The sequence below is a fragment of the Lacerta agilis genome, chromosome 11 (genome assembly GCF_009819535.1).
Source record: "Lacerta agilis isolate rLacAgi1 chromosome 11, rLacAgi1.pri, whole genome shotgun sequence".
In the NCBI taxonomy this organism is placed as follows: Eukaryota; Metazoa; Chordata; class Lepidosauria; order Squamata; family Lacertidae; genus Lacerta; species Lacerta agilis.
The window spans coordinates 408,895-423,395 of NC_046322.1; the positions used below are offsets into that span (position 1 = coordinate 408,895).

The 14,501-nt window shown below is 50.1% G+C and overlaps 1 protein-coding gene across 1 annotated transcript; it reads right to left on the bottom strand.

Annotated features, from left to right (window-relative positions):
• Positions 1-2,233: 2,233 nt before the first annotated feature.
• Positions 2,234-13,995, bottom strand: LRPAP1 (LDL receptor related protein associated protein 1). The gene is made up of 8 exons (XM_033164269.1): positions 13,807-13,995; positions 11,989-12,133; positions 10,210-10,334; positions 7,965-8,085; positions 6,791-6,958; positions 5,469-5,551; positions 3,989-4,165; positions 2,234-2,378 (listed from the first exon to the last, which is right to left on the bottom strand). The coding sequence occupies exons 1-8, from the start codon at positions 13,978-13,980 to the stop codon at positions 2,313-2,315; spliced, it is 1,059 nt and encodes a 352-aa protein (XP_033020160.1). The 5' UTR covers positions 13,981-13,995; the 3' UTR covers positions 2,234-2,312.
• Between the last annotated feature and the right edge of the window lie 506 nt (positions 13,996-14,501).

A 14,501-nucleotide genomic window follows, 5' to 3' on the forward strand; every position in this document is an offset into this window, starting at 1 on the left:
TTAATGTTGGCTTTTGATTTTATCTTGCCCTTCTGCTGTTGCGCAGTTTTATTATTACATTTGTATTATTGTAATTCAATTGTCTTCTGCTTTGGAAATCATTATGATTGAACATCGGGCTAAAAATATAGCCTAAATAAATACAAATAATATATTAAACTGGGGGGGGGGGATCACGGCCAAGCCAAGAGGACAGCGGAGAAGAAAACACGTGTGGCTCAGAGCCAGCCTGGCCCCAATTGCTCAACGCAGCACGCACAAATCCTGCGCAGGAACAGCAGAAAGCCTGCCAGAAGCCAGGCCTTAAGAGGTAAAGAGGGGAAGGCTGAGGTGGTTTTTTCCCTCTTTAAGTTTTCAATTATTGAAGGACACTAAACAGAACTGAAGAGGGTTGTGCCCCAGGGCGCCCTCTCGCCTGCTTTCTTTTTCTGTCATCCACAACACCTTTGACTCCTCTTTTTCACACGCTCACCCTTGCAAAAGGAGGGTGCTGTCAAGCAGTTCCCATTCACTGCAAGGCGGCTAGCCTAGAAAAAAAGGCCCTGGGGAGCTGGGTCTGCCGTCTTGCCTGCCTTTCTCTGCTCCCCCCCCCCCGCTGCCCACTTTGTGCTTCAAGTGATGGAGACAGAGAGAAATGTCCTTGCACTGGGGGAGAAATGTGCTTCTGTTCCACCAGCAAGACTGTGGCCATTTCATACCCTTCTGTGTATTCACAGCAGTGAGCAACTACCATATTTTCCCATGTATTAGGCGAGGTTTTTTACTCAAAAATCAAGTAAAAAAACTGGGGACATCCTATACATGGTTAGTGACATGGGGGGGGGGGGGAAGCTGTGCGCCACCAGCCGGCTGGTTAGCGGGCCCCACAACTCCCCCCCATGCCGCTGTGGGAGGCGCGCACTCTAGGGAGCGTTTCCTGCCCACAGTGGCGTGGGGGGAGAGGCTGCCCACTTTGCCAACCCCCAGCAACGGCCCTGCTGGGGTGGGGTGATGGTGTGTGCGCAATTCCTCCTAAAAAAAGCTCAACAACTTTGGACCATCTCCCCTCACTTTCTTTGAATTTAGTCCCCCAAAATCGGGGGCATCTTATACACAGAAAAATACGGTAATCAAAACCACAGAGATTCCGAGACAAATTAATCAATGCAAAAATCGCTAGGACACCAGTCCCTGCTCAGTCTGTGTCTGGCTAAAAGGTACCTGGCTGAGCTAGCCTTGGTCCAGAATTTTCATCCCAGGGGTTTCCCCAAAGCACAGCTTCCTGCTGGGAGGGGCCATCCAGGGACTCTGGCCAGGACCCCCCCCATCCCCAAGTCACCATCCTGTTTCCCCCGACTGTGTCATCCTGCCAGCCGCTGGGAGATGGAAAGGCCAGAGAAACGGCAAGCACCCCAGCGCAGCCAAGCTCCTGCAATCATTACAAGACCAAGACCTTAGTCGGACCGTTTATTTCACAAAATGGAACAGAAACACGGAATTAAACGGAGGTGCCCAAGCTACTCAGTGTCACTCCTTCCTACAAATCCCACCCCTCTTCCTGGCAGCCTCCCTTCTCCCTCATCAGGGTCCTTAAGCAAGGAACTCCCCCCGCCCCCAGTTCCCAACATGCTCTCAAGGGAAACCGCCCCACAGGCAGCCTCAGTTTCCCCAGGAGCCAGCCCCACGCTCAGAGAAAAGGGTCTGCCCGACGCTCTCTGCTGGTGAGGAGGGGCAGAGGACTTTGGAGGGAAGAGCAGGAGGGGGACTCAGCAGCAACAGGCACCCTCTCCTCCTCCTCCTCTGATGGCTCTAGGAAAGAGGAGGAGGAGGAGGAGGGGAAGGAGGAAGGAGGGAGGGAGGGAGGGGGATTCTGCCTATCTGGCCGGTCGCTCCGGGGTCCTTTTGCACCACACACAACAACTTGGTCCCTGCAGGTGCCACAGCAAAGGCACACATTATCCCGATTCTTCTAGGCTGACGGCTGTGTCCACATTTTGCTCCTTTATTCAGGAGGAGAAATCAACACTGTGCCTGGAAATCTTTAGCAACCTCCCCACCTGCCAATAGCAGTTCAGGGACTTCTCCGAACCTTCCCTTTCCTTCCAAACCCCTCTCTCACTTCAAAGCCTTCTGTTCTGCAGTGCTTTGAGGCCTGCGGGCCCAGTTCTCGGAGAACGTCTTAAAAGATTCACTGATATAAATGATTAGGAGAGAAACTAGGAGGAGGCGGCTGTACCGAAGACAATTTGCATCAGAATTTTAAGTAATTATATAAACCTTGGGATATACTGATTTTGATCAATGTACAGAGATCCTACGAGAACAAGGAAGTTTCAAAGTTCATTGTGCTGAAGGCCTCTGGAAATTCTGGTGGACAAGTCCTGCAGGTGTTTCTTGACCTGAGAAGACAAGAGACAGGTGCATTTCAGCGTAAAGGAAATGGCCGCATCTCAGCAAAGAGACAAACATCCGCTTGCTCCTGCTGCTCTGAATACGGCCGCACCAAGGAATCCCGCCTGGACACATGCAAGCAGCAAGGGCAGCCCCACCCCCAGGGGATGTCGGGGGGTTGGGGGGGAGCAGTTCTTAGGATCTTGGGGTGCTGGAAGGACATTGCCTTGGGACCAGCAGCGCCTGCGCATTTGTGGACAAGCAGATTGCTTAGGAAGGCATCCACCCCTTCCATCTCCAGCGCTGTCTCATAGAATCCTAGAGTTGGAAGAGACCCCAAGGGCCATCCAGTCCAACCCCCTGCCAAGCAGGAAACACCATCAAAGCATTCCTGACGGACGGCTGTCCAGCCTCCGCTTAAAGACCTCCAAAGAAGGAGACTCCACCACACTCCTTGGTAGCAAATTCCACTGCCGAACAGCTCTCACTGTCAGGAAGTTCTTCCTAATGTTTAGGTGGAATCTTCTTTCTTGTAGTTTGTATCCATTGCCCCGTGTCTGCTTCTCTGGAGCAGCAGAAAACAACCTTTCTTCCTCCTCTACATGACATCCTTTTATATATTTGAACATGGCTATCATATCACCCATTAACCTTCTCTTCTCCAGGCTAAACATACCCAGCTCCCTAAGCCGTTCCTCATAAGGCATCGTTTCCAGGCCTTTGACCATTTTGGTTGCCCTCTTCTGGACACGTTCCAGCTTGTCAGTATCCTTCTTGAACTGGGGTGCCCAGAACTGGACACAGTATTCCAGGTGAGGTCTGATCTAAATGCTATACTCCTATTGATGCAGCCCAGAATTGCATTGGCTTTTTTAGCTGCTGCATCACACTGTTGACTCATGTCAAGTTTGTGGTCTACCAAGACTCCTAGATCCTTTTCACATGTACTGCTCTCAAGCCAGGTGTCACCTATCCTGTATTTGTGCCTTTCATTATTTTTTGCCCAAGTGTAGTACTTTACATTTCTCCCTGTTAAAGGCATCGTTTCCAGGCCTTTGACCATTTTGGTTGCCCTCTTCTGGACACGTTCCAGCTTGTCAGTATCCTTCTTGAACTGGGGTGCCCAGAACTGGACACAGTATTCCAGGTGAGGTCTGATCTAAATGCTATACTCCTATTGATGCAGCCCAGAATTGCATTGGCTTTTTTAGCTGCTGCATCACACTGTTGACTCATGTCAAGTTTGTGGTCTACCAAGACTCCTAGATCCTTTTCACATGTACTGCTCTCAAGCCAGGTGTCACCTATCCTGTATTTGTGCCTTTCATTATTTTTTGCCCAAGTGTAGTACTTTACATTTCTCCCTGTTAAAATTCATCTTGTTTGCTTTGGCCCAGTTCTCTAATCTGTTAAGGGGTCAATTTTGAAATGTGATCCTGTCCTCTGGGGTATTAGCCACCCCTCCCAATTTGGTGTCATCTGCAAACCTGTCTCCCCTAAAGCAAGGCTGGCTTAGATTTCCCACCTCTCCCTGAGACCACAGAGCACCCCCAGATTAATGTGCAAGGGGGGTTGAAGAACAGGGGCTCCTGGACCCCCCAGAGGCTCCCCTGTGCACCTTGTAGCCCAGCTCCTTGGTCTTCTCCTCCAGCATGGCGGTCTTCTCCTTGTTGCGGCTGAGATGCTCCTCGTCTCCCATCCCTTCAATGTGCCTCATCTTCTGGTGCGAAATCTCCAGCTGCTTCTGGTAATGGTGGTGCTTCTCGACCTTCGCTTCAAAGTGTTTGAGCTCTTCCTGGAAAAGCAGGCGACATCGTTTCCTTTTATTAGTACCTGAAAGATCTTAAAGGGGTTCACGATAAATACGCAGGTGTGCACAGCAGTGTCCTGTGCCCTCGAGGAGGTGCTCAGCAACCCCCCAAACACACACACAATCCTTTGCACCCTCAACCACCCAGAGAACCAAGGAAGGACGGAGAGCGCACCCAAGTCATGTGGGAATGTTCAGGGTGGCAAGAAAGGATATATTGTTTATTAATATCCTTCCTAACTTGCGCTAGCAAGTTCCTTTACTTAGCAGAGTTACATTCCCCTTCTCACATGCACAGCAGATAGCTGGTTGCAGGCTCGTGTGAGCCTCTCACTATTATACAATTCAGTCTGTCTCAGATTGAATTGTACATTCCTGGTAAGTTGACTTGACTCCCTCTTAAAAGAATATAGACGCCACAATCTTATTCAAAGTCAATAAAAGAAGTTTAGTTACACCAGTTCACAGACTTAGTTACAAATCTGTACATGTGGATCTACCCCATATGGGGGAATAATCCCAGTGCTTCTGCTAGCTGAGAGCTAGCAGAGCAGTCCTAGCTAGAAGTTGGTCAAACGAAGAAGAAAGTAAAAAAAGGGGGGGAGGTGTGCTGCGTGACTCATCCTTTTGTTACCTGGACAGGTTAGGTCACGCCCACCTTCTATCACATGGAAAAGGAAGGATGCTCCAGCCAGGAGGAACAGGAAGTTCTGGCTGGCTGGACCAGGCTTCCTCAAACTCAGCCCTCCAGATGTTTTGAGACTACAATTCCCATCATGCCTGACCACTGGTCCTGCTAGCTAGGGATCACGGGAGTTGTAGGCCAAAAACATCTGGAGGGCCGAGGTTGAGGAAGCCAGGGTTGGACCAAACGTTCCCTCACGTGTCTTCTCTAGCATTTCAAGGAATGTTGTACTTAGACTGCCTCTCATGGATCACACCCCACATGTCACAGCAACACCCCCCCAAACACACACATGATCCTTTGCACCCTCAGCCACCCAGAGAGAACCAAGGAAGGATGGAGACGCCAGAACCATCCCTTCTGCAAAGAACGCGAAGCGTTTTTCAGACGGACGCATTTGTTACAAATCAGTCTGGGACCCCTTCCAAACTCAGCTCTTCCAGATGCCAGCCTCGTTTCCGATTAACGCAGCACAAGGCACCCAACTGGAGCCCCAAGGTTAAAGCAAGAAGGGCAACCCTACTGCATTTGTGTCTCGGCCAAGAGGATGATCAGAATGAAGCCAGAAAAGCCCCCAAACCAGGCAGGTTTAAGCCAACATACCCGAAGCGATTCAAGCTCTTTCTCTGTGAAATTGGTGGATTTAGCCAGATCCCACAAGTCAATCACTCGGGGCTCCTCAAATTCTGGAGGAACAAAGGAGATTTCTGTGTGGAAACTCAAACAGCGGCAGCTGAACTGCAAAAAGGCTTCATTGATATTTGTTCCGCACTCACTCAGGAAATACTTGTGCAGGAAAAGAGAAATTATTTCCCCTCTATTAAACTCCAGCTGAGAAGCTCCTGGAGCTCTGTCCATCTTATTTCAATTGTTCAAAGAGTGAGCGAGAGAAAACCTCAGGAGGGTAGTTGGCTGCATCAGGATGAGGCCAAAGGGGGCCCATCTGGTACAGCAAGCTGGGTCCTACAGTGGGCAACCAGTTGCCCCCAAAGAGAAGCAGCCCCCAAGCCAGACAGCAGCCCCACAGCCCAGCAAGTCCCCCTCCTGGGACTTCCGGCCACAGCATCCAGACACATCGGCTTCCCTACCCCATTGCCTTGACAACTACCCTCCCTGCTGCCTCCCTCCCAGCCCAAATGCCGCTCCACACAGGTGCCTGAGCAAGGTACCAGCAGAGGCTGCCAGGGAAGGACACCCGTCTCCAAAGCGAGGGGACAGTTGTGGAATTTGTGAAGGCCACGCTGAGGGATTGGCCCAGACCAGGGGTTGGCAAAGTTTACTGGGCATGGGCCAGATCACTCCAGCAGAGATCCTCCGCGGGCCAGACTGGCATAGCGCGATTCCAGCAGCTCTGGAAATAGCTTCTGCAAAAGCCCAGATGCCAAAAATCGCGCCTACGCAGGAGTGATTTTCAGCATCTGGGCATGCGCAGAAGCAATTTCCAGAGCCACGGAAGAGTGTCTCCGTGCCGGGCCAGTTTAGCGCAGCGCGGGGGGACTTGCTGAGCGGGCGGCTCGGTTCGGGGGGGGGGGGCTCGTGGGCCAGTTAAACGGCCTCTGTGGGCAGCTTTCAGTCCATGGGCCGCAGGTTGGGGACCCCTCACCAAGCCCATTGATAGGCAAACTAAGGCTCGGGGGCAGATCCAGCCCAATCGCCTTCTAAATCCAGCCTGTGGATGGTCCGGGAATCAGCGTGTTTTTACATGAGTAGAATGTGTGCTTTTATTTAAAATGCATCTCTGGGTTATTTGTGGGGCATAGGAATTTGTTCACATTTCTATTCAAAATATAGTCCGGCCCCCCACAAGGTCTGAGGGACAGTGGACTGGCCGCCTGCTGAAAAAGTCTGCTGACCCCTGGCCAAGACCCACCCGTGCCCCAGCCAGAAAACCCGCAGGTGCAAGTGGCGGGGGAGGAGAGACCTACCGCTGGAGTCGTCATAGCCCTGGTGGGTGACCCTGCGCAGCCGCTCAAAGCCCTGGTTGATGCTGTGCAGCTTCTCCTTGAGCTCAGAGTGCTTCTGGTGCAGCAGGTCGTGCTTGCGGGGAACCTCCTCCTCCTCTTCCAGGTCGGCAATCATGTTCTTGTGGACGTCTGGGAGGGCCAGGAGGAGCGCAACAGAAAACGCCATCAGCCCGAGGAAGCCACGGGTGGGAGAAGGCTCCCAAAGCAGGGGGGGGGGGGCATCAATGATTTAAAAAAAACAAACCTGCTTTTTTATTTAAATGGGATTTTTAAAATAAAATGCTTTTGGAGGAAAAATCTTTCTAAAGATTTTCTGTTTAAGTTACATTACAGTCCAAAGGCTATTCATCATGAAATAAGGATTTGTTTTAAGTTTTTCATGTATGCTAAAACTCCTAAGGTTGTTGTTTAAAAAAAAAAATTGTTTAACCACATCAGTTAACAAATACAGTTACATCTGCTATAATGTTATCATTTTAGTTAAATAAATTGTTTAAATTGTTAGGAAGGAAATGATTATTTTTCTCCTTCCAATAAAGCACAGCAGAGAAGTTGTCCAAATCTAAACAGTTAACTTATTAAACCTCACAATAATTTCATAATTCTCTGTCTACGTACTTCTAATATAACCAAATCAGTAATTTTCAATATAACTGTAAAAAGTACTCTGAAAATTTATTATTCCAAAAATGAAACCTTCATCTGGTTGTAAATATGCCAGAATGAGTCTTTCTGCAAAAAAAATTTTTTAAATCCAGTCTTACTGACTAGTGATTTAAATTAAATCTGCCCTGTCCCCAAGTGAGGGGTGGGATTACCTAAGGGGGTCAAGGGGGTGGCAGGAGGTGAAAGTCTCACACCAGTGGCTGTCAAGGTAAGACAAAGGATTAAGATGGGAACTATGATATTGGGAATAAACAAGGAAGAAAAAACAGGAGCAAGAAATAAAAAAAATTCCCTTGACCAGCCAGAACATCGGAAGTCTTTTTAAAATATATAATCTGCAATGTATAACTGGCTTTATTATTTGTATTATGATGTGGCAAGATATGATATTCTATCAATTGGAGTGTTATTAATGAAAAAATTAAAAGAAATTATTTAGAAAAAAGGAGGTGGCAGGAGGGAGAACTACCTTCCGTCCGACTGACGGCCTCCAGCAGCAGGTTGTAGTCATGGACTTTCTCTTTGTGGTGCCTGAACTCCCTCCACAGCTTGTCCAGCTCTTCGTCAGTGAACTTCCCTGAAGTTTTGGCCTTGGAGAGAGAGATCCAAGAAAGACCAGTAGCAAGAGGGGAATCCCACACTTGGCCAACAGCGCTTTGTGGAATATCCTGCTTTGGAAGCTGCTGGACTGCAACGTGGGGCACACAAAATTTCTTTGACTCCTGCCACTGTGCCCTACACATTTTTGCTCCCTAGAAACCCTGTTTTGAGGCACCTGATTCTGGTTCTGCTGGAGCTGAGGAAAGTTGCCACTGGTTCTGCTGGAGCTGAGGAATCAGCGCTGGGAGGGACCTGAAAAGTCATTTAGTTCAACCCTCACAAAATCTACAACTGCTGTTCCTAAAAGCGAGAATTTCCACGGTTCCTGCCTCAAGGGAAGCAGCTCTCGGTGCAAGAAGCAGAAGAACTGGGAGGCAAAGAGAAGGGCAGGAGGAACGATGCAGGAGGAGCCGGCAGGATCAGGCCAAAGGGGATTCCCGGCAACCCAAAATAAGGGGTGTTATGGGAATTCTAAGGTCTTATATACAGTATAAAAAATAAATGTTCCAACAAAGGAAGATTGGATTAATAAATTAAATGAATATTGAACCTCGGCTAAATTAACAGCGGCAATACGAAATCAGTCCAACCAAAAGTTAAGAAATGAATGGAAATATTATGAAGATTATTTGGCAAAGTGCTGATCCAAAAATAATATGCTAATGTGCCTAGACTAAAATGTGAAGTATATAAGGTATAAAAAGTAGTGTTTAAAGGAAGACAAACAAATACAGAAGGGAAGAAAAGGAGAAGAGGAAGTAAGGAACGCAGGTTAGTAACAATATAAAGGTGAAAGGAAATTGAGATGGGGTGGAGGGAAGTGGGAAGGGAGATGCGATAAGGGGGGGGGGTGAAGATTGGTTTATGGATATCTTCTATTTCCTTTCCGATATGAGATATATGTATATGGATGTAAAGGTGGATTGTAATGAAGGAAGAATGGAAATAAATAAACAAATAAATGTACAAAAATGTACAAGGCAAACACATACATAAGTCTATAGCCCACGTGTCTGAAATAGCACAGGAGAACAATCCTGAAGCCATTTTGACTCTCCCAAATAGACCTCAGATATTTCTCTGCAAGGAGGAAGGAAATGGGAAAAGCTTTACAATGGTCTTTGGACTGGAGGGGCTGACACCTCCCTGTAAATACAGTCTGGCAAGTACCGGTATCTGTTAAGCTGAGCACACTCTCAATATGCGCAAGAGATTAAGGATTTACCATCTCCAAGGAATGGCCAGGCTACCCAGAAAAGGCAATCAGATAAGGCCTTATCAGGTATCCTGGCAGACAGGAGAGAAGCAACACACTCAAATTTCTTCTGGGGACCACCTCCTTCTGTGATGTATGGATGATGTTTGGGGGGTGGTCTTGAGCTACAGGGGAGGCAATTTCAAAAGTCTATAGAAGAACTTGCACACCAATGTTCTGGGTTCCTCTCCTCCCTCCTGTGTGGGGTGAACGGGGGACCTTGTTGCAAGAGTTTAATCCAGATCAGGCTTACTAGCCGCTTTGCTTCTCAATATTCTCTGGCTGGCCTCTGTTATTTGCTCCTACCAATGGGGAACCCACTTAGGGACTCCATAAGGGAAAGGGAGCCGTTTATCTTATAACAGGGGCTTCTGATAGTGGAGACAGAGCCCAGCTGTCAGGGCCAAGAAACTTCTTCCACCTAGCAAAAAGATGTGTGAAGTGGAACTGTCACGAACCACTCCCCTTCTTAAAGGACTCAGAGTCTCCCAAGGTCACTATCCTTCGGAGACGAGTTTCCCTTGCAAGACTTAGGCTGGGAGGCGTCTACAGGGCAGAATTAGGGGAGGGCAGAATGCTCCAAATGGTTCCCCTTGATATCTATCTATCAATCACTACAGCCGAACTCTGGAATCAGACGTGAGTCTTTCTGGGAGGAAAGGGGCCTCTGTATTTGCAGGGGGGAATTCTGCAGGTACAGTGTTAAGAGTTAAATGCCCCCCCAACTGCTGATTGCTTCTCCCTGTGCTGCATTTCTATTAGACTAGCAAATCAGGGACTGGATCCACACACCTGCTGACATTGTGGACACAACAGGACCACCCCCCACCCAGCAAAAAAAGCACATCCAAAGACAGACCTTGTTCCAGAGCTTCTCCAGCCGGGGATCGTCAAGCACATCGTTCTCCAGGCCGTCTTTGATGTGGTTTGTGTCTCCCAGCTGCGCGTCTTTCTTCCCATCCATTCCATACTTGGCCAGAATCACTGGAGGGGCAACGGAAGGGTTGCACGAATTTTAAGGAATACACACACCCCTCCCCCTAAAAAAAAACCCTGATCCTTCACCCTTCAACAATTTAAGAAGTGTTTTCTGGGAAAAGAGGCACTTTATTTGAGTGCATTAGACAGTCCAGAGAGCAAAAGCAAGGCCCTCTTTAGCCTCCAGCTGGACTGCGAGACCCAGTTCCAAACAGAGAGAAGGAAGTGAAGTTCTTGCAAAAACCATTCCTCCACAGCCAGCAGTCTTTACACCTGCAAGTCTGAAGCCCTGTTAATGATCTGGTATTGTTCAAATCTCTGAGTGACAGACTTGCAAATGTGTTGCAGAAACCTGAGCTTGGCCTGAGTTACATGTGCAACCCATTTTTAGGGTGCATGGTGCTTCTGGGTGGTCTCTGGCTAAGGGGCTGGGCAATTTATAAAGCCTTTCAAAGTTGCTACACACCTTTGTTCTGGATCCTCACCTCCTTGCAAGTTCTGGGGGGAGGGACTCTGTTGCAACAGAAAAGTAAAGATCTGCCTTGCTTTCTTCCTTGCTCCTGCCTCCATTCATTCCTCTCTGACAGATAATGAACTGGGGGGGGGGGGGTACCAGGTCCCTTGATGGGGAGTTGGACTTTAAAGGCCAACACCAATTTTTTCATATGCCAGAAGCAAGACCAAAAAATGCTGAGGGACTCTTATCTCCCGGGCATGTTTGTTCACTTTGCCAGAGGTGGGCAAAGCCAAAATTAGTGGCCCACTGGTCATTTTCCAGGGGGCAGTCCGTTGCCCCCACAGGCATCTAATGTGCCATTATGGGAAACAGAACCCAGGATTAAAGGGACTTCTGTCTGGCTCAGCAAAGCAACGCATGCCTGCCCAGGACCACAAGGGCAGGCTTAGGACCATATTTCCACCAAGCATCAACCGTTATGGCATCCTGAAGGTGTCTTCCTGCTTAGCAAAGGTCAAAACATCTTGAGGGACCAAGGGGGATGCTGGTGGCAGTTCTAGGGAAAAGTGCAATTTCTTGAAAGTGGAGGATATTTACACCCAGAACACTGTCCTGCTTCTCATCCAGGACTGCCCCAAATCCTGCTCTTGTATCTTCCATCTAACGGCAGGTGGAGACACCAAAACACGTCTCCCCAGGCAAATGCCATTCCTAGCAGCCTGGGAAGCCAGTCCGTTGTGCCCAGAAGCAGCCTGCAAGACAGACACGGGACATTAGCCTCCACCTGGGAAAACCTAGCAGAAAGGAACTTAGGCAAGAGCTGAACTTGAAGCAGCCCACCGTTTGCAGCCAGCTCCACAAGAGCCAGCGCTTGCTCAGGAATTTTTGCAGAACACGGAGCCAGTTAAATTGCAAAACACTTTGCAGGAAGTTTTGCAGTGACTCAGAGGGGAGCTTCCATGCAAAGAACCCAGATGATTGAAAGCTACTCCCACAGCCTCTCAGATCTCTTGACACCAGATGCATCAATGAGTTTGTAGCTAACACTATTCTCAATTATCACCGCACCACAGCCTAAGGCATGCAGACTTCTAATGGGAAGGCGGTGGGTGGGAAATGACCAGCTTTTCCTATTTATTTGGGGTTTCTTTTAAAAAGCCTCAGTGACCCAAAGCCGGGTCTCAGAACGGAGCAATTCTTTACCATTTAGATTGCGCCTGAGCTTGGCTTCCTTTTCTCCATCTTCATCCAGCCCTTCGGCCTTCAGTTTCTTCCAGCTCAGCTCATCCTTCTCCTGAATTTTGAGATCGCTGTGCAGCTCTGCCAATTTAACAGCAGAGAGGTGGAGCTGCAAAAACAGAAGGTATTTGGGGAGGTGGGGCAGAGAAGGGTCTAAATCAGTTGAACTGAGAATCAAATTCAAGTGGTGTGCGGCTTCCCTAAAGGGAAGATCTGCTCCATGAACAAGAGTCCTTTCTGGGGAAGTATTAGGCTGCGACAGTGGGGAGGGGGACCAGGGAGATGGAGGAAGGGGCCAGACTGCCTTGATGCTGCCTCCCTGCTTGCCCGCCTCCCATTGACAAGCCCTCTTGCCAAAATCACCCCACACAACCGGACCTGCCCTAAATGCAGGGGCGTAGCAAGGGGGATGGGGGCGGGCTGCTCCAAGTTCCATAATGGAGGGGTGACAAATTATCAAGGAACAATTTTTATTTATTTATTTTTTAAATGCCTGCTCTGAAGGTCTTATCTTAATATACTAGGGATTATATAGTTATATATGAAATTTCATGCATATCGGATAATATCTTGACCCTCCTCCACCAAAATAGCTGTTTACTTGGCGGTTTTCCTATGTCGTGAAGGCTGAAATTTCAGTTCAGTGGAGCACTTACTGTTCCCAACCCTAACCCTGTGGAAAGCCATCTAATTAGACTTTAATTTGATTTTGAGATGTTTTTAGGAGGTAATTTAATTATTGTTTGATTTTATACCAATGTTATGTATCTGATGTTAGCCACCCTGAGCCCGACTTCAGCCAGGGAGGGTGGGATATAAATAAAAGTTATTTATTATTATTACTTTGTAAGAAAATATGAAATAACGTAAAACCATTTTTGCGGGGGGGGTGTTCAATGGAGGGGTTGACAAGAAATTTTCCGCACCGGGTACCACCTGACCTTCCCATGGCTGGGAGGCGGGGGGGGGGACAAAAATAATTTTGCCCCCGGGTACCAATTTACCTTGCTACGCCCCTGCTCGCCTGTTCAGACTGGATTCCCGACCCCCTTGTAATAAGCCTCCTCACCCCCAGGGAAGAGTCCGTCTGGGCGAAGCCGGAGGACGGCCAGGCACCTTGGAGAGACCACCAGTTGGTGGGGCGGCTGAAGATTAACCCCTCCGGGCGCCGATCCGGCTAAAGATTAACCCTGCCCAGAGATCCGCCACTGAGCGGGGCCCCGCCAGCCCCGTCCAGCCCCTGCCGCCTGGACCCAGGAGACGTTGCCGCACCCTCCCCCAGCACCCTTCCCAGCAGGCGGGGGTGACCCTTTCCCGTTGGGGGTCTTCCAGAGCCGCCAATTGGCCCGATGGAGGCCAGCAGGGGCCGCTCCTCCGAGGGGGTGGGGAGGGACGGTTCCTTACGAGAATGGAGGCTCCGACTCGACGTTAGGAGTAACTTTCTGAGTACGAAATTGGATTTCTTTGGCATTCTTGTGCCGCTTTCCGTCCCAATGAACCCCAGAGCGGCCATTAACCTGCAAGGCACCAGCAGCGCCCCCTTCGACGGCGGGAAGGGGCTGGTCCCCCCTTCCTTGGAGGTTTCCCGGGAGAGGTCGGACCCCTGCATTTCCAGGGGCTGGGCTAGATAGCTCTTGGGGGGCCGCGGGGGGGGGATCCCGTGACGTCGGGGCGGCGGGCTCTCCTCCTTCCCGGGGGGTTTCCCGGCGGAGGTCGCCCAGCTGAGCTGCCTGCCTGGCGGGGGTTGAGCTGGATGACCCCGGGGGTCCCTTTCCGACTCACCCGCTGCGCCTTCGCCCACACCTGGCTCAGCTTGACCAGGCGGAATTCCGCGGGGGGCGCCGCCTTGTCCGCCGCCGCCTTCTCCTCGTTGGCTTCCCGCGAGTACTTGCCTCCCGCCGCCGCCTGCACGGCCAGCGCCGCCAGCAGCGCCCGGAGGAGCCGCGCCCGGAGCATCGCGGAGCCGAAAACGCGCCGAGGGGCGAGCGGAGGGACGCCGAGACAAGGAGAACTACGCCTCCCGGGATGCACCGCGCGGACGCACGGCGCGCGCCTGCTCTCGCCCGTCCCGATTGGCCGTCCGAACAGCCGGCCACGGCCGGCTTGCTGATTGGTTAAGAAGGGGAAGGAGTGGGGGAGGAAAGGACCGTCCTTCCCAGCCGTCACCCATAGAGATAGGAAAAGTGTAGAGAGAGCTCCTGCCGACGCATCGTCCTGCGCGCTTCCTCAGCGTGGGGCGTCTTCCTCTTGTCTGCCTCCAGCCAGGAGAGTCTTGAGGGGACGCGGACGAGGCCTCTCTCCGAGCAGCCGCTTTCATTTTCTCTCTTCCAACGTGAACACATAGCTGTCAAGTTCTCCCTTATTTTAAGGGAAATTCCATTATGCCAAATAGGCTTCCTCATGAGAAAAGGTAAAACTTGGATGCTGCCTCACAAGTAGCTGGCGCTGCTACACCTCTAATTTCTTATCTCTGCGAC